Source organism: Orbicella franksi, chromosome 4, assembly GCF_964199315.1.
Source record: "Orbicella franksi chromosome 4, jaOrbFran1.1, whole genome shotgun sequence".
Classification (NCBI taxonomy): Eukaryota; Metazoa; Cnidaria; class Anthozoa; order Scleractinia; family Merulinidae; genus Orbicella; species Orbicella franksi.
In genome coordinates, this window is record NC_138148.1 from 18,172,301 (window position 1) to 18,198,526 (window position 26,226).

Consider the following 26,226-nt stretch of genomic DNA (forward strand, 5'->3'; position numbering starts at 1 on the left):
AAAAATAGTCCTCGCAACTGTCTAGTAAGAAGCCTTCGAAGAAGTCATTTATAACCCCCGTGCTATCTGCGCTATGCTGCGCTGATTAGTCCATTACACTGCGCGGATTAGTCCATCGGTTGATTGACTGTTTGACTAACTGACTGACTGACTGACTGACTGCTTGATTGGTTGGTCGATTGATTGATCGATTGATTGATCGATTGATTGATTGATTGATGGATGGATTTATTCATTGATTGGTTAATTGATTGATTGGTTGGTTGGTAGATTGATTGATTGATTGCATGATTGATTGACTGATTGATTGATTGATTAATTGATTGATTGATTGATTGATTGGTTGGTTGGTTGGTTGAATGATTGACTGACTAATTAATTGACTGTTTGATTGATTGACTGTTTGATTGATTGATTGATTGATTGATTGATTGAGTGAGTGAGTGAGTGAGTGAGTGATTGATTGATTCATGGATTGGTTGGTTGATTGATTTAAAGATTGATTGACTGACTGGTTTACCGATAGGTCGACGAATTGACGTTTTGACTGAAGGACTGATTGACTTTTAAAATGCCATTTGTTCATTGTTTGCACTGCATTAAGTCACTTTTGCTGCCTTTGTTTGCATGTCAACATTCACCTCCAATATAACGCACATTTTGAAAAAATAGAATATCATTAATAAATTGCACGTAATAGCTTGGAGGAAAATGTATTCTCAGTATTATTTGAATTATATTCCAGACATGCAAAGACCCGCCTTGTACCTAGTGTACTAACATATTTAATCAATACCTACTGTCTATTGACCTACACTCTCACAATAACTTTTCCTCGCTCTCTTACTAATGGTGCTACATTCATCATACTGCATCATCTGCAGAGACCCAGGGGCAGTTAGTCGGGGCTGGGGCCCGTTTCTCGAGAGCCCCGGAATCTTTTGGGCCCGAAAAGCCATTTTTAGTTAATCGGTATTTAAAGGCAGAGAGGTGTACACGCCTGAAACTTCTTGTATGAAGAGAACCTCTGCTCGTATTAGGGATAAATGAATAAAACAACTCTGTAATCAAAAGGTTTGAGATTTTGCTACGACTTTTCGGGTGCGAAAACTTTTCGGAACCTTCGAGAAACAGGCCCCAGGAGTAGATCCGACAAAAATTGACGTGTCGAAAGTCTTACTATAGACTCTTCAATTTTTGCCGGATTTATTTACTCCCGCCCCTGGGTCTTCAAGGATGATCATAATGCGAGTTTTAGAATTTGTGGGTACATCAAGACAACCTCGTTTAGCTGCTTGTTCATGACTTCTTGTTTTTTTTTTTGTTTTTTTTTTTTTTCATTCCGTTTAAGCACCCATTTATACTAATCATGCCTCATTCAGTATGAACCAAATGCTGATAATTAAATTTTGAAATTTGACGGATCTCAGTGGCTTTTTTTTACTCCTGGAGAAACAGGCTTAGCACTGATTATCTTGGCTAAGTATCAAAAGAATAATATATGAGGAAAATTGCAGTAAAGAGAAGTTGGAAAGAATCGGTTATTATATGATAGCCTTGCTGTAGCGTAGAAATCGGATATGCCCTTATCATGAAAACCCAATACGCCGTTCTCAAAATCTGATTGGCAGTTTTCACTATTTGACCTACCTTCGCATGTTATTTTCTTGAAAATGATGAGGCATGTCCACCACAAGGTCGGCAGCAAACGCTTGGTTACACGAAACATCGTTAAAATAGGAGGAAAGTCTGAAATGTTCTGCTAGTTAAACACTACTACACGCCGTTAGTTTAAAACAGCTCTAACGTCAGAAGCTGACGTTTTTGAAATACACAAAAAGTAATGAGCAAACAGCATTAATGAGTTCTAACTTCCTGACCAAATTAGGAATATCAAAAGGCACCGTTATCATTAATTAGTGCAAACAAATGGAGAGAAATGATTTCAGTAAGACCCATTAAGTTAATGAAAGAAAGAGAAACCAGCAGTTTATGAACAACTTTTTTTCTTTTTAACAAAAGGTAGAAATTAGTTTTTCACTTTCAAAGTTCTCACATCTGTTAAAAATTCACTAGCAAAAATAATTCATTACACATTTATCTCTTAACCTAAGAAGCTGCTTTTCGACGATGCTTCTATTGTCAGTACTGAAGTGCAAAATAAATCCAGAGCAAACAAAACGAAATTTCATTGCTGTTTAGATTGTACGGTAGAATATTGCAGGCCAGATGAAACTTATTACATCTGGCAGGCTGTTCGTTACAGTACTGTAAATGACAGCAGCTGAAATTAATGAATTAAGAGGTAATCATTGTAAAGTTCACTAGTTTCAGTCGCCGCTGTTAATAGCACTTTGACGAACAGCTTCATTTTCCTGGATAAAGTGCGTAGAAGAAATAACGACAAGGAGAATAAAGCCAAAATGAGAGATACATTAAATTTTATGTCATTTGCTTTAGATTTATTTTTTGCAAACCACTGATAAAAGCAATGTTACAATAGCACCTATTGGAGTCAGATACGTTTTTGTCTTTTACTCAATATTTTACTGTATAGCTTGGACAGGAATGGTATCCTTGTTTTTTGCTTCAATAATGGTAGAAGCAACGTCACAGCATCGTTCGTTAATCAATTTATCACATAAAAAGTTTTTTTTTTTAGCAAAGGTCTATCAAACAAAATTTCTACCCGTAAAATTACATATTAGTTTATGAATTCGTCTTAGGTCATAGCCAAATTTTTCCATATTTTTGCTAAGCGATAATAGAGCCAATTTTTTTTTTTCTAAGAGGGTACATTAACGAATCCTGCAATATGATTGGTTCTTAACGCGGTCCGGATATTCTTATCTTTGACCATGGTCACTGTACAGCGCGCGATGTGTGTGTGGAAAATGACACAATTATAAAAGAGATGTGAGAGGAAAATATAAATAAGCTATTTAAAACTGGCATAGGGTCGGTCTGTATAGTGAAAAAATGTGACTTAGAACTTGCTGCCCTGGACCTACGCTTCGGGCTGCATTTTCAGGACCTCGGTCACAGTTTTTCACTATACGTACCTCCCTGCCGGCAAATAACATATTTATTTTCCAATTTTCTTCAGGAAATTACATCTCAATGTTGTTTCCTTTAGACTTGCTATCTACCTTAAAACATTAGTTCCTGATAATGGCACCGTTTTAAAATAACAGCTTTTGAAAATCTTTTTTATATGATTTTAACATCCCATGGAACATTTGGCGCCAGTAATAGAGTGACCTTGAACTAACACCAACATAGCAATCAAACAAGTCCTCTTGTAAAAAGATTACTAGGACCAGTGTATTCCCTCGAAAAACTGTCATGGCTTGCGCAGAAAAGTTCATGTCAAGTGTTCTTTACTATGTGAGTACTTTTTATTAGGTTGCTTTAATTTGTTTCTCTAAATCCTTGTGTTAAATTCTAATGTGGGAAAAGTACGTCAAGTTAATAGAAACACCGGCCAGTTTGCTTGTGCGGGTGAAACTCCCACATAAAACGGACGGGAGTGCTCGTCGGAAATATTGAAGGGGAGGGGGTGGGGAAGGAGGAAAAGAATTCGGGGAAGGGAACTTTTTCCCTCCCCCGCCACTCCTCCGTTTTTTTTTCCCCCGAATTCTCTTTCTCCTCCCCCAACCCCTCCTCTTTATACGCCTGCTACGCAGGCTAACAGGAGCCAAGATCCTGTTTGTGGGCGTGGCTTGAATTTTTTTTTCACCCCTAAGTAAGAAGTACCAATTATCAGCACATTATCCCCTGTCATATTCTTCTCGGCTCAAAACTCTAAAAGTTACCGCAAAAGCTCCCAATCTGGGCCTTCTGAGGTCGAACACCTTAAGAGGTACCCAAACCGTTTTTGAACCACTAAAAGGCACCACGAGCATCCCCGTCCTTTTATATATGGGAGTGCCCCCCCCCCCCCCCCCCTCCACGTTCCGGGTTGCTTGGTCTTGTCCATGATTCCTCTTTGTTTTTCTGCTCTTTATTTTTGACTTCACGAGAAAGAGTAATTTTTTTTTTAGCAATAGTTTTGCTTGATCTTGCGCGGGGTGAGTTGACGATTCCAATTTACAATTGCTAACCTCAAACGAACCTCAGCGATATGTGGCCCAAACAAAGTGAGATTCATAACGTGCAGTTCCTTCAATATTAATAGGGAGCTTAAGCAACGACGACGACGCCGACGCCGGGGACGATGGCTAGCAGTTAAAACTGAGTTTATATTTTATCAGCGAAATTTGCAATTGTCTAGATGTTCAGTAGACCAGTGGCTCTAAGGGACGGACCATTAGAAAGGTGATGGAAGGGGGGGAGGGGTGGGTAAAAAACCAAAAAAAAATTCATGCAAGGGAAAATGCCAAGAAAAAAATTCGTGCAAAGAAGAAGGTAAAGAAAAAAAAATCATGCAGATGGAAGGTCCAATTGTGACTTTTATTTAATATATAAAATTTGCCAGTGTCTATTAAAAATAATTCTTATTCAAAATATTCTTGGGGCCTTACCCCAGGCTCTGCTATATTATTATTAGGCTGATTTAGCAAGGGAACGGGAACGTCACTTGACGACGGCGCGCGCAGTACAAACACCCAAATATGGTCAAATTAGAGCAGAATCCAGGTTATTCCGCGCGCCCTGCAGTCGTCATCTGACCATATTTGGGTATTTGTACTGCGCGCGCCGTCGTCAAGTGACGTTCCCGTTCTCTTGCTAAATCAGCCTATTAATAAATAAAGACGTCTAACAGTGTACTGAAGTGTTTTCCTCACACTGCATGAAATGACAAATATAAGGTGACATAAATATATTCATACTACAATAGCCAGAAATGTCATTCAGAAATCAACAATATTACCAGGCACAACATGAATAAACAAAAATCACTTTCTTCTTATTGAAAGGAGACAATTAGAACCTTGTTTTTGTTTTAAATTGCAGCTAGTGTACCTACAACATACACTGATCGTGAGCGGTAAACGGAATGGTACTCGACCAAAACACTTCAAAATCGGTAAAACGGTAAACTCTAAACGGCACAAAACTCTCTAAAAGGCATAACAACTGCTCACTGGAAACTGTCCAAAACTCTGCTGATAAACGTCCCCGAAACTTAAATTTGTACGCGTAATAAACGTACGCATCAGTAACCTAAATTTAAAATGTTTCCGTGCGCGTACGCGCTATACGCGCGCTAGTCTTAATAAAATAAAATTTGCAATAAATAAATATCAGAATTTGGTATCTTTGTAAATATTCTATAACATTATTTGTGCCCACAATAAAAATTAGAGGATGGGTCTTATCCCCTTGAATAAGAATTCTATAATACAATGCAAAAGTGCACTCACACATAGTAGTAAGTGTTTAACTGTCAACAACATAAATAGCAACACTGCCACCGGTACTTGGTTTTCATTGGCAGCCAGACTACCTGCAACATACAGTGCATCCTGTATTATAATAAATATCATAAATAAATATAATTATCCATAAACAGTTTCAATATTAAACCTTTCAACATCTTCGCCCGTCGGGGCATTTTGACAGAATGCAGCCAGCTACCAGACTATGTAAAACTCTCACACGAAAGGTGAGTCTTACAACCCTAAGGAAGTTAAAGAACATCCTGCCTTTCCATATCAAAAAGAATTTGGCACAGGCACTGGTTCTAAGCAAGCTATATTATAATGACATAGTATACCACTCACTCCCAGATTATTTAATGAAACGTCTCCAGAGAGTACAAAAGGCTACAGCTAGTTTTGTGCTTGGTAGATTTGTGTCATCCGAAGACATCCTTACGAAACTCAAATGGCTTCCCGTAAAGGAACAACGCGAATGGAACCTACTTAAGGCAACTCACAAAGCCCTTCACAACCCATATTGGCCAAGTTATCTGAAACTTAATGTATTTCAACACGAAAGATGCTTAAGATCTAGTAACAGCATTCAGTTAGAGAGATCTTTAATTAATAATACTCTACAGGACCAGACTGCAAGTTTATTTAACACGTTGCCCAGCAACGTGAGGTGCTGCCAAGACTATATTAAATTTTGTAAAGACACCAAAAACATTATTTTTAAGAGAGCTTTAGAACACCTGGCATAATTTTAATTATTTATTTATTCATTTATTTATTTTAGCATATCTTAAAACACAATTTTATCTCGTTTACATATAGATATAAATTCTTAAAATTCTTAGATATCTTTTTAATTGTAAATTTAGTTAGCATCGGGCAGGCGAAGAGCCACCCTGTGGATATACTGCCCGAAATGCCATTATTATTATTATTATTATTATTATTATTATTATTATTATTATTATTATTATTATTATTTTCTTTTTTTAGTAAAATGAAGCCTAAGTTCATTTAAGTCATTACAGAGTACCATAAAAATTAAATAAATTTTGAGAATCATTTGATTATTTCACTTTTACTAAACAGGTACCTTCTTTTTGGATTGACATTTTGGAGTGGAGGGCACTACAGAGGGGCTGTTTTGGTGAATGGAGTATGGCATCATTATGATGGGCTGTGGGAGAGGAATTTTCAGAGGGCAGAGACTGAAAAAATGCACAGGGAAGCCGTCCACTCCAAGTGGTTTCCTCCTCTTTCACTGTGTGTACATTTTCGAAATGATTTTGCGTTGAAAAGTGGCCTGTATCCTTTGAGTGTAGAATAATTTATACAGCACAAAATCATAGATTATGAATCAAGATTTCACTGTTCCAAAAAAAGCACCATTTGTCTGAAAAAAAATTCGTGCAGAGGGTTTCACCTTAAAAAAAAAATCCTGCACAAGCAGCGAGCGAAAAAAAAAAAATCGTGGAAGCTGAAAATTCCGCACCCCGCATCCCCCCCCCCCCCCCCATCACTTTTCTAATGGTCCGTCCCTAAAAACGTGTTCACGCTAAATATGCAATGACAGCGTTCAGCTCCAAATGGAAATACGAAAACTTAGCCGTCGTCATTTGCGTTCCGCAGACTACCCAGAACCGGGCCATTTCACGTCGTTGTTTTGCAGAGGAAGGTAAAGAAAAGTACAAAGATTTTTAACGCACGTGCACAGCTATTGTTTTGCTCAGCAAACCTTTTGTTTGGTGACGTTCTCGTTGCCGTCATCGTCGTGGTTTGCTAAGCTCCCTGATCTTGCAGCCGCTCAAACTACACCACATACTCACGCTCACCAGCATGAACGCGCTCACTGACAGCAATCCAAGAAGGTGACTCTTACTGACTCGGAGACCAGTTGGAGGTTGTTAACCGCATTTTCCTCACGCGCCGTGTCTCCAGCAGCGACGGCGCACATTGAGCAGCGACTGCTCGCCAGTCAAGGGCCTACAAGTGGTTTCAAAAATGTGAGAAATAAAAACTGATTTGCATTCTAAATACCGTAATGTAAACAAAACAGCTTGAGGTGTTAAAAATCCATTAAAGTAGAAAACGTTTTCAAGATACCTGCCAACAAAAACAAAACTATTAACCACAGGAAAACACAAAGTAAAGGAGGTCATGTCTTCGTCCGTGCATACAACTGATATCCAGCGGCCCCTGACACTTCAAGTTCAGATCGATATGCCAGCCCCCTATTGTGAAAAACCAATTTTCATAAGAATGCGATTAACAAAAGCGCAATCTATTACAAAACAAACCTCATAGACAACTGAATCTCCACGCTGACGTTAGCTGAATCAAAATAACTAATCACCAATTGTTGACATCTTGAGATTTATTTATTCTACTCTATTCTGCCTGTCGTCCATGCTGGCTCCAAAGCACGAAAACATGAGTTGGGCAGACCACCGAGCCTGTCTGCATACACAAGCAGGTAGTACGTAATCGAAGGTCATACGGACGGATTCCTTGCTGTAAACTTTGGGTAAGTTGAAAGTCTTTGATATACGCGTAATGACGCTGAAAACAGTAGCGGAAATACCGCGTGTACCTCGCCATCGGATACGTACTGGTATGTTAAAGCACGATATTGCAGATATCGAGGTATTCAATAATTTTCCGTTTGGCGGACTCGGTCGCCGAATGAGTGTCTTCAAACGATGAATGAGTCTTCAACACGAAACTGATCCATGTGACAATATTGACGAGGAACAAGTTAAAACATGCAAATTGCAAGTAGCATTTAGGTGGTGAACGGATAATGAACAAAACATGCAACCTTGAACAATCTTTTGCGTGACTTGCATGTTTCGCATCCTCGGTCGAAAGCATCGCTGCTGTAAAGATTATACCGATCTATTGTGCTGATTCGATCCTTGAATGTGATAAGAAGTTGCAGCATTTCCATCGACAGTTGCTGTTATTACGGGCTGTAACCAGAATAGTTTGAAAGTAGCAAAGTGTAAGTTAAATTGCTTGAAATTGAGAGTTTGTCACAACTAAGTAGGTGTGCAAAACGTCCTGGTCGAGGAATGATCGCAAATTAATGCGAAACGAATCCACTGTTTTGGAGTGTTTACAAATATTTCTCGACTTTGCGTGCGATGCCAGACATATCCGCCATAAAATGTGTTCAATAGTCGCTGCAACTCAAGGTCATAGGAGCAGTTTTGTAGAAACAGTTGCAGGCCCGGAGCTATTTACAAAACTATAAAGATAATTAGATGCCTTTCACAATCGCCGGTGAAAACATTCATGACTCAATAAAAGACTGGCTTATTTATGTTCTGAAGAAGAGAAACGGCCATCTACCAGTACTACACGAGATCGAACGACAGCTTACTTCGATGCATGGTAACTCTCGGCATGACCGAACGATATTCAATGATGTTCGACCGCAGTGAGTTTCTTATCAGTTATAATGTAACGTTTTACAGTTTTCGCTACTACAATCGCTTAATTTCCATTTGAATAAGCGATGTTTTGGAATTGGTTGCAAACGGAATAAATTATTCTGTGATTGTTATTCTAAGAATGTATTGTCAATTAACAAGTATTTGCTTTGCTTAGTTAGAAAAGGGAGTTGAAGAAAACTGGTTTTGCATTTCGCAAAGCAACAAAAGCGACTTAATTCAAATATTCTTGAAACTTAAATGGTTCTAAAAGCGGAGGAAGCCAAAGAACAAGTAAATAAAACTAAAGAGGACGCATTCGACGGTCACGTTTAAACGGCGTGTCCAAACGCACACGTCTTTGACACACTCAATTCTCGGCCGCTGGTGTGGTTTTACAGGTGAATGCGTTTGTGACTCTTACTTTTGGCATGATTTTTGATAAGAAGTTCAATCCAATAGCGTGCTTTAAACATAGTTAGTAACTACTAACTATGCTTTAAATAACCAGTCATAGGAAGTAGCTATCCATTCGAATAGCACATGCGCTTTTCAAGGTATGGGACCCCCGAGTTTTTTGACCACATAGCCAATGGGCCATAAAATTTGGTCATTTTAGGGGGCTAGTCGAATTAACGAGGAAGGTTCAAATTTAACACTAGAAACAATCCCTTTTAATGATGTGTTCACAGGTATTGTTAAATTTAAAATATCCTATGACTTTCTCCAGCACTAAATTGAACCCAGTCAAGGAATGTTACTGTACATGTAAATGAGGTCCTTCTTGACAAGAGATAAAGCTTTAATATATGGCGAAACCCAGGAAGAAATAAAATGGTTTCCAACCACGACTTGTGTTGAAATTGAGTTGGCTAAGGAGAGAACTAAGAAAACTAGAGTGAAACTCCCGTGTCAGGCCTTAAGTGTTCGACAAAATGACGAGAGGAACAGGGATGACAGATCCCTCGTGGGTATAGCGATCTTTTAAGCGCAGACACTGGTTATTTTAGCTCCGTCACTGTTAACAGGCCTGCTAACAGGCAACAGGGGATTCTGTCGGTACATGTATAACACTGCTTTTTTACAGCGTTCTGACCGAGCATACCATAACATAAGCAAATAAGGCACACAAGCCTAGATGTCATTCCAGGTCAAAGGGAGATGCTTTGAGATGCAAACTATTTACAATGGGCAATGAGTGCTTGAAACAACGGCCCAGTACAATAATAATAATATTATGGCCCGTCTAGATCGCTTTTTACGTCCGTGAGAAATTTTGATCCGTGAAGATTGCTAATATGACTATTACTTTCTTGTAATCGACCGGAAATTATTCATAGGTTGACAGCGGCCTTTTGTCAATTAAGAAATTTTAAGTGGTTGCGAATAAGCAATTCATAAAACAGTACCTCCCTTAATAGTAGAAACCCTTGCTATAAATTGCTCTGTGTACCTAAGTTAGTTACGTCTTTCTGTGATCTTCCGAGAAATTAAAACAGTTTTATTTTGCCAAATTAAAATCATGAATCAATGACTCAGTGGCTGGAAACCCAATTCTTCTCTGTGTGCCTAGGTTAGTCAAGTAGTTCCTTTTTTATCGGTCGGCTTTATTGCCCTGAAAACAAAATTCATGAAGAACTTTTCATCTTTAATTTTCTGGGAATATTCACAAGTCGAGACATTTGAAAATTTTTAATAAGTTGAACACTTCTGTCAGTCGAGAAATTTGCATCGATAAAGCAGTGTTAGCTGTCAAATACCGCCAGAGAAATTCCTGCTAAATGTGTAGTTACTAACGTTGGTCATTTTACGAATTGACGAAATTCCGACAATCACATTCGGACCATCATGCAGTTTCAGCTGTGGAACACGATAATGTAAAAAATTCAAACGCGCCAAATAGAACTCGACTGCAGAACTGTCATAAAAAGGCCTAATAAATACCACAATTGCTATTTAATTTATATTTTTTTTTCTTTTTTTTTTACGTTTGACTCATCAGACATTTAGAGTGATCTTTTCATGCAAGACCGAAAAAAGTGTTTGTTGATAGTATTAACCACGACGCACAGGAAGTGGTTGCATTAAAGAGGGTTTCAAAAAGCAAATTTTCCAAGCTTTAGGAAGAGTCATTCAAAAAGGCCGAACCAAGACAGCGTCTACACTATACCGGAGCTTTATTTCTACGGTAAGGTCTACCGTCCACACTAATCCGTCGCGAAAACGGACCTTTTCGAAAACGCTCGTCAAACCAAAGGAATTGGAAAACGCCGGCTTTTCATTTTCGTGTTGATGATGGCGCCACGATAATCATGTGATTTTCCTGACCGAGATTTCCTCAAACACAAATCCAAAATGACCGGGGATTGTTGCGTTTTTTGTTTCCTCCGGCTTAGTATGGACGGAAGCCATTTGACAAACATGTGAGTGGTCAAAAATTGTTGTCTGTTTTACTCAAAGTTTACAAACTGGTCTAAACTACTGTTGTCAGCGCGTAGTAATATTTCTTTTTATCCTGGTATTCTCCTACTTGTAAACAAATTATTGCGCAAAGACAAAACTACGAAGCTTAAATGTTTTATCTTAGCTTTGGTTCACCTTAGCGACTCATTTGGTATATTCAGTTTCACTCAACAGCTAGGACATAAAATGCGCTTTGTCAACAGTTGTAAAATAATTTTGCTTTCTTTTTAAATTTACAATATCAGGTGCTTAGTAGTTACAGCACGTTACAATCGATGTCCCTAAAGCGCGCCTTACCGCGAGAGAAGTACCTATCTCTTCAGAGACAGCTACAAAGGAGTGGGGAGTTATATGAAGACAGAGATTTCCCGCCAAATTTCCGCAGCCTCTTCACCAAGACGAGGCCATCTGTAAACCTGCAATGGAAAAGACCAAAGGTATGTTTTTATTCCAGAATTACTGAGCTATTAATTGTGTGCATCTTTGATATTAATATTTTATACTCATATATAAAGCTAATTATTTCAGCCTTTCTTAATAGCATAATAATAGCGACTTTTTTTCACTTCTTTTCCTTTCTTTTTTGTGTACATTTGTGATATCTTGCTGACTTGTGATTTATTTTCATTTAACGCTGATGTCAATTGGCTGCCTGGCTCTGCCAGTCCGTATGGTTTTTCCAGGCTGCCAGTACTCTAATTTTTATTATCTACATTTTCTGCAATTAGTAGACTTGAGAGAGAGTACAAATAAAGATTGTTGTTGTTGTTGTTGTTGTAATACGCGTCTAAGTTAATAAGTGTTAGATTATTTTATATTTCTTCTTGCTGAAAGTATATAGATCACATTGCGTCTCCTTCCAGTTCAAATCCTTTGAAATAATTTTCAAAAAAACAACCGCGAGTAAAGAGCGTTTTTACCCATCTTCTGCAAAAAAGAGAGAAATTCCGCTTACTTTACAAAAATGACGTTAGCTATTTTTGCTTTGGTTTCTATTTGGAAATGAACACTACTGTTACATTTTCAGTTCAGCTGAAGGATAGCTTAGCATTGATTACTAATCTGAAAAGATCTGCATAATCACGAAAGAAAAGATTAATTTCATTTTAAGCATTTTTGATAGGCGTATGAAAAAAAAGTTGTACTCCTTCTACTTTGGATATTAAGCATGGTAATATTTGAAAATCAGATAAGATAAGATAAGATAAGATAAGAACTTCATTAACGTGTCGAAGTTGCTAGCATACAATGTATACTTATTGGGGACACCTCTATGCTAATTAGGGACACATCAGTTTAGTCAATTCATGCAAAAATACTAGACATAAAAATAAGAATAACATTATGACACAAATAGAACAATTCTGACACAAAATGTTAAACTTCAAGAGGTTTTCACAGCGGTGGCGGCTGTAGTGTCAAATTTTACTAGTTTTTAATCGGCGTTGTCTTTCACGCAGCCGTCGTGATCACTAGAGTTCCCTGATATTATATATTTTCCACTCCTCGGTAATTAAAGGTCAAGTATGACTTAAAGGAGCTCGGTCGCAGCGACTCTGAGTTGTTTTGGCCAGGTACAAAAATATTTTTCAGTTGAAGAGAATCTGAAAATAGTAGTCTACTAAGTAACATAAATAATAATAAACCATAAATGAACAAGGATGGTTAGTGATGGAGAAGATTGACACGGATTACAAACGACGAACTTGAAAAGTCTAGCTTTTACTTTTCAAGATTCGCAAACCGTGACGTACCTCCTTTAACTTCCAGGACATCTGCAAAACAACGCCCAAGTTCTTCACCAAAGGAGTCAGCCGGACAGACATCGCTCAAGGACGAATGCTGAACTGCTGGTTTGTGGCTGCGGTGGCATCGTTGACAGACGCTAAGGAGTTGTTCGACGCGGTGTGCCCCGCCGATCAAAGCTTCGATGAACCCACGTACTGCGGAATGTTCAGATTTAACTTTTGGCGGTTTGGTGAATGGGTGGAGGTTATTATCGATGATTTCCTTCCCACTCACAATGGTAAGCTGTATTACGCTCACTCAAGTGACCCGGAGGAATTCTGGAGCGCGTTGTTAGAGAAGGCTTATGCAAAGTAAGTTAATTATTGAGTAACCTTCAAAGTCTTTGGTCTGTTTTGGTTTTGTTGTAGCTGTTTTGTTTTGTTTTGTAGTTTTTGTTTTATTTCTGCGTCGTTCAGAGCTTTCAATACGCTCTTCTTGGATCATTGAAAAGCCCAATGGACACATAGATCACCGTAGATACAGTAGGAGACTTATAAGTCTCTTATCCTCAAATCACGTTTTCAGTTCTAGTAAGAGTTTCCTTGAGTGAGTGTTCAAGTAGACTGAGTCTGTTTTCATTGCAGAGTTTGTGGATCCTACGAAGCCATGGGCTTAGGACGAATAAGTGAAGCTCTACAAGATTTCACTGGAGGCGTTATCGAGATGATCAACTTACAAACGCCTCCATCTGAAGGCTCACTAGATGTGTATAAAGTGTTACAAAAGGCGCACGAGCGAAACTCGCTGATGGGTGCCTCAATAGAGGTAAAAGAATTTGAACCAAAGGATGTAGGCGTGCAAATTAATACGTTTGTGGGTCATTGAATTAAAATAAAAATCGACAGATAATTGGGCTTTTTTTTTTTTACTGGCGTTTCTTCGTGAAAAGATGGAATGACCAAGCCCCCCACTCCCTCCCCTCCCCCCTCCCTTTCCCCCATTGCCTCTCGGAGCAACTGGAAACAAATCAAAACAATGCCACCGGCGAAAAAAAAGCTGTTAAAATAGAGGAGGGAAAAATACAGTTTCCAGAGAGGTACGACGTAACTGGAAATTTAACTGCATGCAAATGATATTTTAAGGACGGCACACCAGGAATCCACTTTTCACCCTTACGCTTCGAGTTAGATCCAACTAATGTAATAGTGGACAGTTAATCGATGATGATTTGTATTTGATTTTCTCGTTTTTTGCCTATTTACTGTAGACGAGTGCACAGACCATTCAGAAAACATTACCAAATGGACTTATAACGGGACACGCTTATTCGATTACAGGCTTTGCCAAGGTAACTGCTTATTAATGCGTCAAGGCAATAATTGCTCACAATCATGTAAGCGTTTCTTTCGGGCCTTAATGTAGTTCTTTAAGTGCCGCTTGCTTCTTAACTCTTTTATCATCATGATACATGCTGATCGTCTACGCCATAGTTAATAGAGGGGAATGGTTATGAAGCCCGGAAAACATTAGAAGAGCAAACAAAGATGCCACTGAAGATTTATGTTGGAAGGTCCAAGACCGTGCACAATCTTTTGTTTTGCCTTCATACATTATACATGAGTTACGTAATCAAGACATTTCTGTTGGTTAGTTCCTGGGTCAGTAGTAAACAACTATTATGTTTTGTGCACGGTCAAGGCCGAAAAAGAGAACAAAAACATACAACAAACAACTTTGTCGAGTTTCATAACCATTCCTCTCTATGAATTACGTCTATGAAGATTACAGACCGAGTAGGCCGAGTAAACTAACAAAAACAACACTTACCGTCGCAGTTAAACTGGACTGAGGTGCAATGTTTAGTTACCTTCCTTCCTTTTTACGGTCAATTATGTTTCCTCTCACATGTGTATTTTACCATTCACAGGTTAATTCACCTACTTTGCGCGGACTAAAGCTAATTCGCCTCCGTAATCCTCATGGAAATAGCTCAGAATGGAAGGGAGCTTGGAGTGACAGGTGGCAATCACTTTTAAGTGTCAGAACAAACGAAGAAGGGTCAACGCAATCGAATCTCCCCTTTAGCTTATAATATAAACCCGGAGAGAGAAACTCATTTTAGGGCGAAATATTAATATTTACCAATCCCGAAGTTGTTCTCTGAAAGCTGCATGGTGACAAAAGGAAACCTGTTGGCAATACGATGAACGTACAATCCTGCAGTGCTCTGCTTTTGCTTATGTTTGGATTTACCAATAATTACAAATCGCACTTGCTTGAGTTGTAATCTTAGTGTCACAAAAGTTATTGTTACGGCTAAACTGCAACTGTGTCTGAGTAGAGACGGCTGTTAGTCTTTAAATTTGCATAGTAGCTCTTCCCAGTTTTTTTGAGAAGAAAACTGATATGCTTTTACAAACGGCTACCATTAGCCTTCATTTGGAATATTCAGCAAGGCTAAATTCAATTCAGCTGGCCTTAGCTAGCTGGTCGGTAGCATTTTAATGTAATACATTAAGTGGCTTCAGCCATTCTTGTTTTATCTCGAACTTTTCTAACGTGCACATCCCAGGTCTGAGGAGTGGTATCAATTATCAACAGAGGAAAGGAAAAGACTAAACCTTGTGTTTGACGATGACGGAGAATTTTGGTGAGTGCAATTTTTTTCTGTTTTCTCCCTGATATTTAGGTGGAGCCTTCTCAATTTGGAGCTTATCGACAAATGAACTATTACACGTGAAAAGCTTTTCCTAATGTCTAATAGGTATCAATATCGTTGTTTTATATTAATACTTTTCTATTTACAGGATGACAATGGAAGACTTTCAGGCGAATTTCACACGGATAGAGATATGCATGCTTACACCAGATAGTGTTCTGGAGGAGAACGAGAAGAAATCATGGAAAATAAGACGAGAGAAAGGCCGGTGGCAGGCTGATGCCACAGCTGGTGGCTGTAGGAACTTTATTGACACTTTCCACATCAATCCTCAAATAAGGTACTGAGAGAAATACAATGAAACCTCATTAATGCGGTCACCAACAGGCCACAAAAATCTGGCCGAATTAACGGGGTGGCTGTATCAATGGGGTTCTTTAAATAATGCGAAACTCATTACCAGTTGGTTTGCCTTTCTTCAGTATTTCTTGTCATAGCTCTAGAAATTTTCAAGCCCCAGACATCTGCGACTCCAACTACGCGATTTTCCAGTAGTAAAATTAGTGTGCATACAAAAGCGTATCCTTTTGACGGGAAACCGTGGTAGCCATAGCCAATGTGAACATAGCTAACAAACCAGCAATTTCCTGCCAATATTCCCTCCTCGTACGAAAAACTCTCGAAGAGAAAACCAAGAAGTGAACACTGTGAAAAAGCAATGCCTTTGTGGAACAGCATCATTCAAAACTGTCGCAGCAGGAAATTGCTGGGTGGATTTACTCTTTCGTAGTTATACAGTTTTGTTTTGTTTAACAGGGTTCAGTTACAAGACCCTGACGAGGACGATGACGAAGACCGCTGTTCAATTGTAGTGTCACTCATGCGCATTGATCGAAAGAGAACCCCAGCTAACGAAAGACCTCCTATTGGGTTTGCCATCTATAAGGTGACTATAAAACTGTTGCTCAGTGAAAGCAACTGTGCTCTGTAAAACGAGCATTTCCTATATATTTTCCAGAGGACTTTAAAGTTTATTATTTAAGTAACTGTGTTCAGTTTGTTACTTGTAAGCGTGAGACAAAGGGTAAGTTCTAACTCCCCGAAGGTAGTGGAACCCGTCACATTCCTCACACCACTCCCTGAGGCACAGGGAGATTGGTACGAGCTTCTCCATTCAGCCACAACCTTGGGACGGAAGAAGGCTTATGGGAACAGCCCATTTTTGAGTTGCCCTAAGCCTCTCTATCAAAGCAAGGCCTGGTGCACAACCATTCATGTGAAAATGCGTGTGATTTGCAAATGAAATCTCATTTTCATATGAAAGGATAGGCACCAAGACTCCCTTTGAGAAAGAAGCAAAAGGATATTGGTGGTTATGAGATGGTCTATTGGTTTTTGCAGACTATATTCCAGCCCGGCAATTTCCCTCTCCTCCCCCTTCCCGAGTAATGTTGAGACTGAAAAACGAAAATGAATCTTTCAGTGTAAGGATTTTTTGTGAGTTAATTGTTTAATTTCTTCTTTAATGCTAGATACCAGAAGACCTGCGTGACACCAAGGAGCGTTTTGACAGACGGTTTTTCGAGACTACCAAGGCAACAGCCATGACAAACTCCTTTACTAAACTAAGAGAGATCAGCTCTAGATACTCACTGCCACCAGGAGAGTACGTCTTAGTCCCGTCCACGTTTCACCCACGGCAAGAAGCTGAGTTCCTTTTAAGAATATTCTCGGAGAAACCGTATGAGGCACGGTTAGTAATCATGAATTTTTTCAGTTTAACTACCGTAAATTTCCTAAGGGATAATATCTTAGTTGAGAGTTCCAATATTTTCCCGAAATAGTTGTAATAAGCTAACTCAGTAACGTGTTTTTGTCAAACATGACAAAGGCAATTTGACAGAAGCATGAGATATCAAGTACTTATTAACCAAGGGTGAGGTCTTTGCAGGAAAACCTCAAACTAAGGTTTTGTTGTATTGGCAGAGTGCAAGGTCAATGCAGAAAGATCGACGTTGGAGATTTTCCCGTAAAGACCGAACGTTGAAGGTTGCTAGTGATTTATTGTATGGCAATTGTTTCGCCAAAAATGATTGAGGTTGAAGTGGTTAAATCACCGCTTATGAACACGCTTTTAAACGTTTCTCACCACCACGGATTTTTGTTCAATCTCTCTCCCAACCCGTCAACATTATCAGGGAAATAATCCAGAGCGTATTCCGTCAAAAAAAAATGTCTTTATTTTGATTACGAACGAGATGAAAATCAAAACTGAATTTTTCTGTTGTTTTTCCAACTTGAGAGAATCAAATTTAAGGGACGTTTCTAGACTTTCTAAGAATCCGACAGGGATTTTGCCGTAATGCCCACGGACATTATGAGTGGTTGTTAACGCCCCACTGAGAAAAGAGAGCGAGCCATATCTCAAAGCCATAGTTTTTATGAAAGGACAGCAGCTGCAAAACCTTAGTTAGACATAACCCTTGCTGACGAGTTAGAATTTCAAGAAGAAAATTGTTGCATGCATAACTTTGAAAGACTTTTAATTGGCGCCTCAAAAATCGCCAATCAGAGCGCGCTTTATATCAGCTACAAACACTAGCCACATGATAAATAATTCAATGTAATAAATAACTAATAATTTCCAGGCAGTTGAACCAAAATTATCAATCAGATGTGACTACAGAAAGGTTTCTAGACAATTGAATATTTTTTTTGTGCGGATTGCAATGAATTTCCCTTGTCATTTTTCGTATCATTCTCAGACCGTTTTCATTTTTCTACATCGATCGCACAAAATTGTTTCTTGTACTTCGACATAGCTCCCCTGCAAGTCAAGAAACCAAGGAGCTAGCTTCCAAAGGGAGGAAGCATGTCCTGTGCGATACATTTTGTGTCTTCGACTGATTCAAAATCCTGGTAACATTGCTGTTTAAAGGGCGTGATTTCATAGTAAACATTTCTTTATTTTCTCCTCCTTTCGTTTTGCAGTGAAATTGACGTGGAAACAGAAATAGTGACCGTACCGAAGGTTTGTAGAGTTTAAATCGTTATGGGTTAATAAACATATGCATTTAAAGAACAAGGTCATCCAGGGAAATGTCGTGCGGCAATGTTCAGGAAAGGGTCCTTTAGGGCGAGTCTGAGCACCCCACGTCCCATTATCTCCAGTTCCTAAAACCAACGATTTTCCTACCTGATTTTATGATATCCCTGATCCCATTCATTTCTTTCCCCCAAATATCCTGTACTCCGTTATATTTTTATCCAAATACCCTGGAAAAGGAGATTTGGTCACAATTTGGGCTGGGAAATGGGATTACATCCCCCCCCCCCCCCAACCCACTTTCAGGGTCCACAATGCTTGCTTTACCCCACAGATGTAAAGAATCGAATGACGTTCATAAATTATAGTTCAATCCTTTTTTTTTCCATCTAGCAGCTAACAATATGTGATTCTTGTACTATTGCTGTATGATAGTCTCTTTCCCTCTAAAATTGACTGTAACTTGTGTCTTTTCTTTATTTCTTCCTTAAAGCCTTCAGTTTCGTCAGAAGAGGCCGTGGACATCGACAAGCAGTTTTGGAAAACATTTCAGAAATTTTCAGGAGAGGTTGGTGAAAGCTTTTGTCTTTCTTTCCAGAGATAGCAGAAAATAGCCTAAAACATTTTATTGGGAAATATGGCGTTATGAAGCGGATGATGCCTAGCCCTCTTGCCGTCCAACTTAAGGTGGCTCAAAACAGTTTCCAGCACTTTCCAAGACTAAGATTTTGATAACTAATTATTACACGCTGTTATCATTTTCGTGACATAATAGGTTACCATAGCAACAACATGACCTGCGAAAAAACCCTTAGTTATTGCTTTAAGGACCTACAATTTTAAAACGCCGCGGTGAAATTTTTTATATTATCAAATTTTGATAAGCAGGAAAAGACGCAACTTTTGGCAAAGTTTAAGAAAATTGTGTACATAGAGTTCAGAGTCACCGTGCCGATTTTAACTTGTAGCTAATAGGTCCTTAAAGCTATAATTAAGGGTGGTTATTTTTGCAGGTCATACTGTTGCTATGGTAACCTATTGTGTCACGAAAATGATAACAACGTATTCGCTAATGATTGGGCAGTTTTCTGATACCATGATTGTACCATCAAGTGATAAAGAGTGGTTATAATTACCCATCAAAATCTAAGTCTTGGAAAATGCTGGAAACTGTTTTGAGCCACCTATTTTGGAGCCACCTTAACGCTTTTGACTTAGGTTTCTACATGCAGTTACTTCCGGCAATAATCCCCGCTCTGGTTTTCTTTCATGTAGCAGGCACATTTTCGATGCTAAATAACGATGCTTCCCGAGCACGGTACATTTCTGGCGCTCGGCGAAAACATGCAAAATAAACCTAATGGTTCATTATGTGCTCTGTCTGTTGGGGTAGTTAAGCTGAAATCTTTAGTAGCCTTCACATAATTTTCCACTGGACAATAAAACGCCTCTTGGCTTTTTCCAACTGGCAAATGACTGGTCACTTCAATTTACAGGATGGAGAAATTGATCAATATGAACTACAGGAAATATTGACCCTGGCGTTTGCAAATTGTAAGTACAGAAGCTATTCAAACGTTCCTTGTTTATATATTAAAACTATAAAATATGCTGTTGTTGTTGTTGTTGCTGCTGCTGCTGTTATTGTTGAATGTTTATGGTAGTCAGTGTACTTTTTGCTTAACTAGAAGTGGCTAGTTCTCAGGCATTTCACCTATAAAATTAAAGAAGCAGATATTTCCAAATAATCACAAAAGCTAAACTATGCTAAAAACCGATCATGGAAACCGGGCTACCGTTTTTTTCTATATATATATTTTTAATTTTTATGTGATTATTTTTCATACTCATCTCTTGTTGTTTCATTTTGAATTTCAGTGGTAAATTCTAACTCGTTTAGTCTGGAAGCTTGCAGGTACATTTTCACTGTAATTCTGAAGATAGGCGAGAACACATACTGGCCAGTACTGGGCAAATCATTTCATCATCATCATAATTATTGCCCTTTTACACGCGTTTTCCTTTCCATAAATAGGAAAACGACAAGGACAACAATTTGTAAATGCCTTTTCGGGTAAATCTACAATTGCCAAACCGGTCCAATCTTTTATTACTACGGTTCAGGCATTAGAAAAGACCACGAACCGTACCTATTGTAACTAGAATCATGGACACAAGTCTTAAGATAAATTTGCACTTTTGGCGCCTTTGCGCACACGCCAGACGTGAATACAACTTCACCTGACTAACCTCGCCCCCCACCCCCCATACAATGCTGAAAACTACTACCTGCAATTTCTTCTGATTTTCAACATTGCATTGAGTGGGGGAGGGGGAACAGGTACACGTTTTTAAGAGGAAAGCAGCACTTTTTTCAAACTTGAGCAGTAAAACACAGATAATTCGTGAAACTACATAAGTGTCCCAAGGAATTTTGTCCACGATTGCAGCTTGACGTTTTCTTTTGTTTTCCTTTCAATAGGAGCATGATTGCTATGTTTGATGTATCCTTTTATCAAAGATGTTATTTAATATAAAATGTAATAAATGTTTAAATATAAAGACGAAGAGTAAAATAAATACAAAATGGTGAAATGACACAGACATAGTTAGCCCATAGGCTTGTAGGCTGAGGCCTATAAGTTTTGAAAAGCGCTTTCAAGTTCACTCATGAAATAGACCGCAATTGCAATGTAGTTTAGCATTACAGGATCCGTAGATACGCTGTCGCGATAATATCAAAGCTAATCAAGCTATTGAAAAATTGGGAGTCTTCGAAGTCATCCAGATGACCGACAAACACGCAAATATCATGCACCAAGTTTGTACATTGGTCCATTCTGTGCTAGTCACATTTTGGGTGTTTTCCAAATACTCGTAAAATCCCCAGAAAACAAAGGAGAAAGAATTTTCAAGGGGAACATATACCCTTGCCCGGACCACCCTGAATGAATGAACCAACAAACACAGACACGCAAACCTGTCATGAAGAATTTTCAGAAGGTTCCGCACGTTATTTGGCGTGAATCTACCATGGTGCGCACATCGTCGTGCTTTGGCTTAAAAAAAAAAACGCTTAGAATTTCAAGGGATTTCTTGAGGTTAATTGTGTAAATCAATGTCACAGTCTGTTCCTGTGCTGAAGTAAATCAGTTCCATTGGTAGCTTGCCACACGTACCTTATTTCAATGCCAACAAAAACGAAAAAGGTCTAGTGAAGATAACAATGAAGATCAATGACAACAAGAATTAACAACCTTAATGATTGTTTAAAGATAGACAAAACTGGAGCACTGGGATACGAAGAGTTCAGGGCGCTGTGGATGATACTACGCCAATGGAAGGTCAGTCAATAAGGCGTTCTTATTCAGTTGAAAAGCAGCTCTTCTTGGCTTCGACAGCTAGCAGATGTAAACACGACGTAAGGTGACTTACTGGCTGACTGACTGATTGGTCGTCCTACTGACCGATCGATTGATCGACCAATTGACTGACCGACTGACTGGTATATTTACTGAGCGCTCGATAAATGACTGACTGACTGACTGACTTACTGACTGAATAAATGACCTACAGACCGACGTAATGACTGACTGGCAAACTGACGGGCTATGTATAATTGCCTGTCTGTTTGTCTGTCTGTCTGTCTGAATGTGTGTATGTCCACCTATCCATCTATTTTCCTCTCTATTTTTCATATCAGGAAGTCTTCCACCGTTTTGACAAAGATCAAAGTGGAGATATGAACCTGTTTGAGCTTCGCGATGCTCTCAGTGCGTTAGGTAAAACCGTTACTATTCCATTTTAGTTTAAATGTTTATTGATTTCTCTTTTTTTTTTATCCTTTGTTTTTCACGTGCGTTTCTTTGCAAATGTTACTTCTTGTGTAGGTTATCGACTCAGCAACACAGCTCTTAGCTCCATTCATCTACGGTATCACAACAAGAAAGGCACCATCGCATTCGACATATTTATACAGATTTTAGTGCGGGTCATAGTCATGTTCGGTAAGCTCAACTGAACAAGTTAACATTGAATTGAATTATTGAATTATTTTATCTGCTTCGCAGGCGATGAAGTCTCTTGAAACTGATTGGTCAGTTTCGCAGTGATGTTATTGGCCGTTTTGACTTTGTGTTTTAGGATTGGTCAGTTTAAATATACTGTTAGTCAGTTACGTCGGTTTTATATAGTAGTCGACATTTGAACGTCGGTTTTGTTAAAATGAAAAAGTCAACCTTGAATTTGAACTTTTCCTGAACGGTTATAGTCAATAAAATTGCACCAAATCTAACGAAAGTTTGTCAAAGTTTGTCCCAACTGGCGTGAGGTAGAGACCAGTTGGTTACATACAAGCATGACCGAGGAATTGAACTAGGGTCTACCTAGAAACAACTCCAGCTTAGTGGTCAGAGCGGGACTTGAACCTGCGATCTCCGGATTTCAAGTCCAGCGCTCTAACCACTCAGCCACTCTGCCTCATCCTCAAGAACTTAATTAATTAACACCGCCAAAAACGTTTGGCCAATTTATCGCTTGGCTCTGCATAACAACTTCCCGACGTTCAGATTCTTGAAGCGTTAATTACGAAGGACAGTTCTTTCCAGGACTACATACCCTCCGACAAACGGCTTTCTTGACGAACTTCATTTACTCTTGGGACTAACTTAGAAACTATTTTCCTTTAAATGAACATTTTGATATTCTTAATTGCAGATGCTTTCAGGAATCACGTAACGAAACGCGGCCCACGAGCAAACAAGGCAGTATTCACAATTGATGATGTAAGTTTATCACACTTCAACAATTTACGACGGACTATATACTTTGCCAATCTGATTCCCAGGCTCCCCAACACGCTCTATAATACGTAAGCTTTCTCGAGAATAGCCCTGGGCTTGAAACTTAAGACTGGTTTATATATTGTCGCTACGATCGCAAAAAGTTGGGCGATCGGGTTTCCGGTTTCTAGTTTCCGGTTTCCGGTTTCTGGATTCCGGTTTCCGGTTATAGCTAGGAACGCTAAGATCGTTGAGATAGAGCTGAAGTATCACTCAGCGATCGTTAACCTTGTAGCAAAGATTTCTATATGATCACAACAACTGCTGAATTATTCTTGCAGCGATCGTTTGAAAGCATAAACACGGCAGAGGCCGAGTCCATCGTGGTTGCCTAAATTTCTTAATCTCAAAATTCTAGAATTGGATACACATACAGAGTTTGAGGGACTGTGATGTTATACATGTAGTTGACGTAGAGCCATGCATTAGGAAAATGTCTTTGACTACCCATATTAGAGTAAATTCTAGCATTCTGTAGTTACGGGAAATTTACCTCGGATTATCACAAGAGCTACAATCTCTCATCGAGCTATAAAAACATCAACTGTGAGTATTGAAACGGTATGGAAACGACTAACTGTCCCAGGAAATTTGAGTCCACAGAATGTCAGGACCATAGTCAGTTTGAGGAAAACCGAGGCACTTGCCTCGGTCATTTCTTTCTTTCTTTCTTTTTTTTTTTTCTTTTCTGTTGTTTCTTTTTTGAAAGGGGAAAGTGAAACACTGCTAAATACCTAGGAAGAGAATTTAATTATGGACATTGCCCCAGTCGAAATTTTTTACTGGCTACAGCCCCGAATGTTGTGCTTATTAGCGCTTTTGTTACCCAGAAATGTTGTAAGTTTTGAAAGCCAGAATCTCCAGTATATTTCACTGAAGACCATAGGGCTATGAATTTGACCTACCGTATTACCAAATTTCACAAGCTCTTTCAACGTTTGGAGTCAATGTGTATCGGGCATGATGCCCTCTCGGCCAAAATGGCAAACAACGAACAGAGATGTCAGCAGAGATTCCTCTTTACTGCGCCCTTCAATAACATGCGGACTCTAAAATTCAAAGCTCAACCGACAAATGCGTTTTTTACTACCGTCAATCAAGTGTTCGGCGGCTCCTCCCACCTTCCGACTACTACCGAGCGCGCGGTAATCAACTCGGCGTTGAGCAAAGTTCAGACAACGAAACAGTACTCGGTAGTAGTCGGAAGCTGGAAGGAGCCGCCGAACATTTGATTGACGGTAGCAAAAAAACGCATTTGTCGGTTGAGCTTTGAATTTTAGAGTCCGCATGTTATTGAAAGGCGCAGTAACATTTGATTAGCTTTGTGTGAATATAATGCTTTGGTTTTGAAATGATTTCTTTGCAGTTCATCGAGTCTGCTTTGACGGTATGACGACAAGAGTAAAGTGACAGCAACACAATGAAATCGTTTATAAAAGAAACAGTACGTAACTGAATGCAACGGAAGGAGAATAGTGCGAGTCTGCATGAGCAGATGCAACTGAGAAAATCGGAAACTCGCGTGCGGTGGATTAAAAAAGAAAACCGCCAAAAGTGTTAACTAGGAAAATGTCTATATATTTTTTGTTGCTCTCGTGAAAAACTAGCAACAGACACATTTCGAATAACTTGCAAGAGCTTTTAAACTTCTGTATTTAAAAATACGAAATATCACTTAGTTTTCTAGCTTGGCTCATGTGCTTTGTGTGGAAAAGTGTTTAAGTCATTTTGGAGTTAACCAGTTCTATTTTAAGAAAGAATGGTGTAAAAAATTAATATCGACAATAATTTGAGATATTCCTTGTCATTCATTTTAGAATGTATGTAAACTTATCTTGTTGATTACGCTAACTTGGTTCGTTATGCAGTCTACCTCTCAGAGCCTCTCGTCTCGGAAGGGGAAGGGAGAAGTGGGGGGGGGGGGTGGTATTCCTTTATATGAGCTATATAGGTATATGCGGCCCCAAAGGGGTATGGTTTATTAGCCGTTTCGGTCATAAATAGGGTATCGGTTTTGGCCATTTTGGTCTTAAATAGCGTATGGTTCTTGCACTACAGTCAAGAATTGGTTAAGGGTTAGGTCTTAAACAGGGTAGCAAATGTTTCTGAGTATCCCCGGGGGGTTGTCATATTCTCTCTGGGTAATGAGAATTTGAAATGTTGTGTCCACCCTCCAAACGACAACCTCTCATTAAGCCCACCGCTTTTGAAAATGTTTGACCTCACACTTCTGTAGTCGTGTTCTTAAAGGTCTCTCTATTTAACATCATGTTTATTCTTCCGACGCGCCAAAGAAACTTGAAAGACTTCAAGTTTGGTGTCTTATAAAATCAAGATGTCTAACTGTCTACTTTCGAGCCAGCCACGACGAATCGCTGAAATTAAAAGAGAAAAAATACAACTGTACAGTTAATATTTCGGTCTGAAGTGAAATGATCACCATACCAAATATTCAATCAGAAATTGAAACAATTGGTTTTTGTGAACATTTTGCTCCACAGATAACAGTCTTGGTTGGGTTGAAACTGACTTTTCTTAGCACAAGCCCAACAAGGAGAGCAATATTGCCGCGGTTCTGGCCCTCGCTCTGTCACGCAACGCCGAGAGTTGCGTTGCGTGACATAGCTGGAACGGGACAAAAAAAGACTCTCTGATATGAGACAATAAGACGATTAGTGAA

The 26,226-nt window shown here is 39.0% G+C and overlaps 3 protein-coding genes across 7 annotated transcripts in view; 1 reads left to right on the top strand and 2 right to left on the bottom strand.

Moving 5' to 3' along the window:
* The window catches only part of LOC145484712 (uncharacterized), a 27,246-nt gene extending 19,793 nt beyond the window's left edge, over positions 1-7,453 (bottom strand). For 2 of the 3 annotated variants that reach the window (XM_081463337.1, XM_081463338.1), the window contains exon 1: positions 1,651-3,544. In XM_081463337.1, coding sequence (XP_081319463.1) covers positions 1,651-1,729 — 79 coding nt within the window. In that variant the 5' untranslated portion in view covers positions 1,730-3,544. Of the gene's footprint in view, positions 1-1,650; positions 3,545-7,210 lie in introns of those variants that run through there. The other variant, XM_081463336.1, reaches the window with a different exon arrangement.
* Positions 1-26,226, bottom strand: part of LOC145484714 (uncharacterized) — a 256,461-nt gene that overhangs the window by 73,685 nt on the left and 156,550 nt on the right. The gene's annotated exons all lie outside the window — the stretch shown is intronic.
* LOC145484720 (calpain-9-like) lies at positions 7,584-26,138 on the top strand. Of its 3 annotated transcripts, XM_081463348.1 has the most exons (20): positions 7,586-7,902; positions 11,518-11,709; positions 13,043-13,371; positions 13,645-13,825; positions 14,268-14,348; positions 14,928-15,019; positions 15,573-15,650; positions 15,808-15,999; positions 16,476-16,605; positions 17,192-17,412; positions 18,651-18,690; positions 19,199-19,273; positions 20,202-20,259; positions 20,584-20,620; positions 21,188-21,209; positions 21,981-22,049; positions 22,409-22,487; positions 22,596-22,712; positions 23,422-23,489; positions 24,913-26,138. In XM_081463348.1, exons 2-20 carry the CDS (start codon positions 11,548-11,550, stop codon positions 24,937-24,939), a joined length of 2,058 nt encoding a protein of 685 aa, XP_081319474.1. In that variant the 5' UTR covers positions 7,586-7,902; positions 11,518-11,547; the 3' UTR covers positions 24,940-26,138. The 3 variants fall into 3 exon arrangements, with proteins under 3 accessions (XP_081319473.1, XP_081319474.1, XP_081319475.1); XM_081463347.1 differs by having other exon boundaries at positions 7,584-7,902; positions 23,422-26,138; XM_081463349.1 differs by lacking the exons at positions 22,596-22,712; positions 23,422-23,489; positions 24,913-26,138 and having other exon boundaries at positions 7,587-7,902; positions 21,985-22,049; positions 22,409-22,489.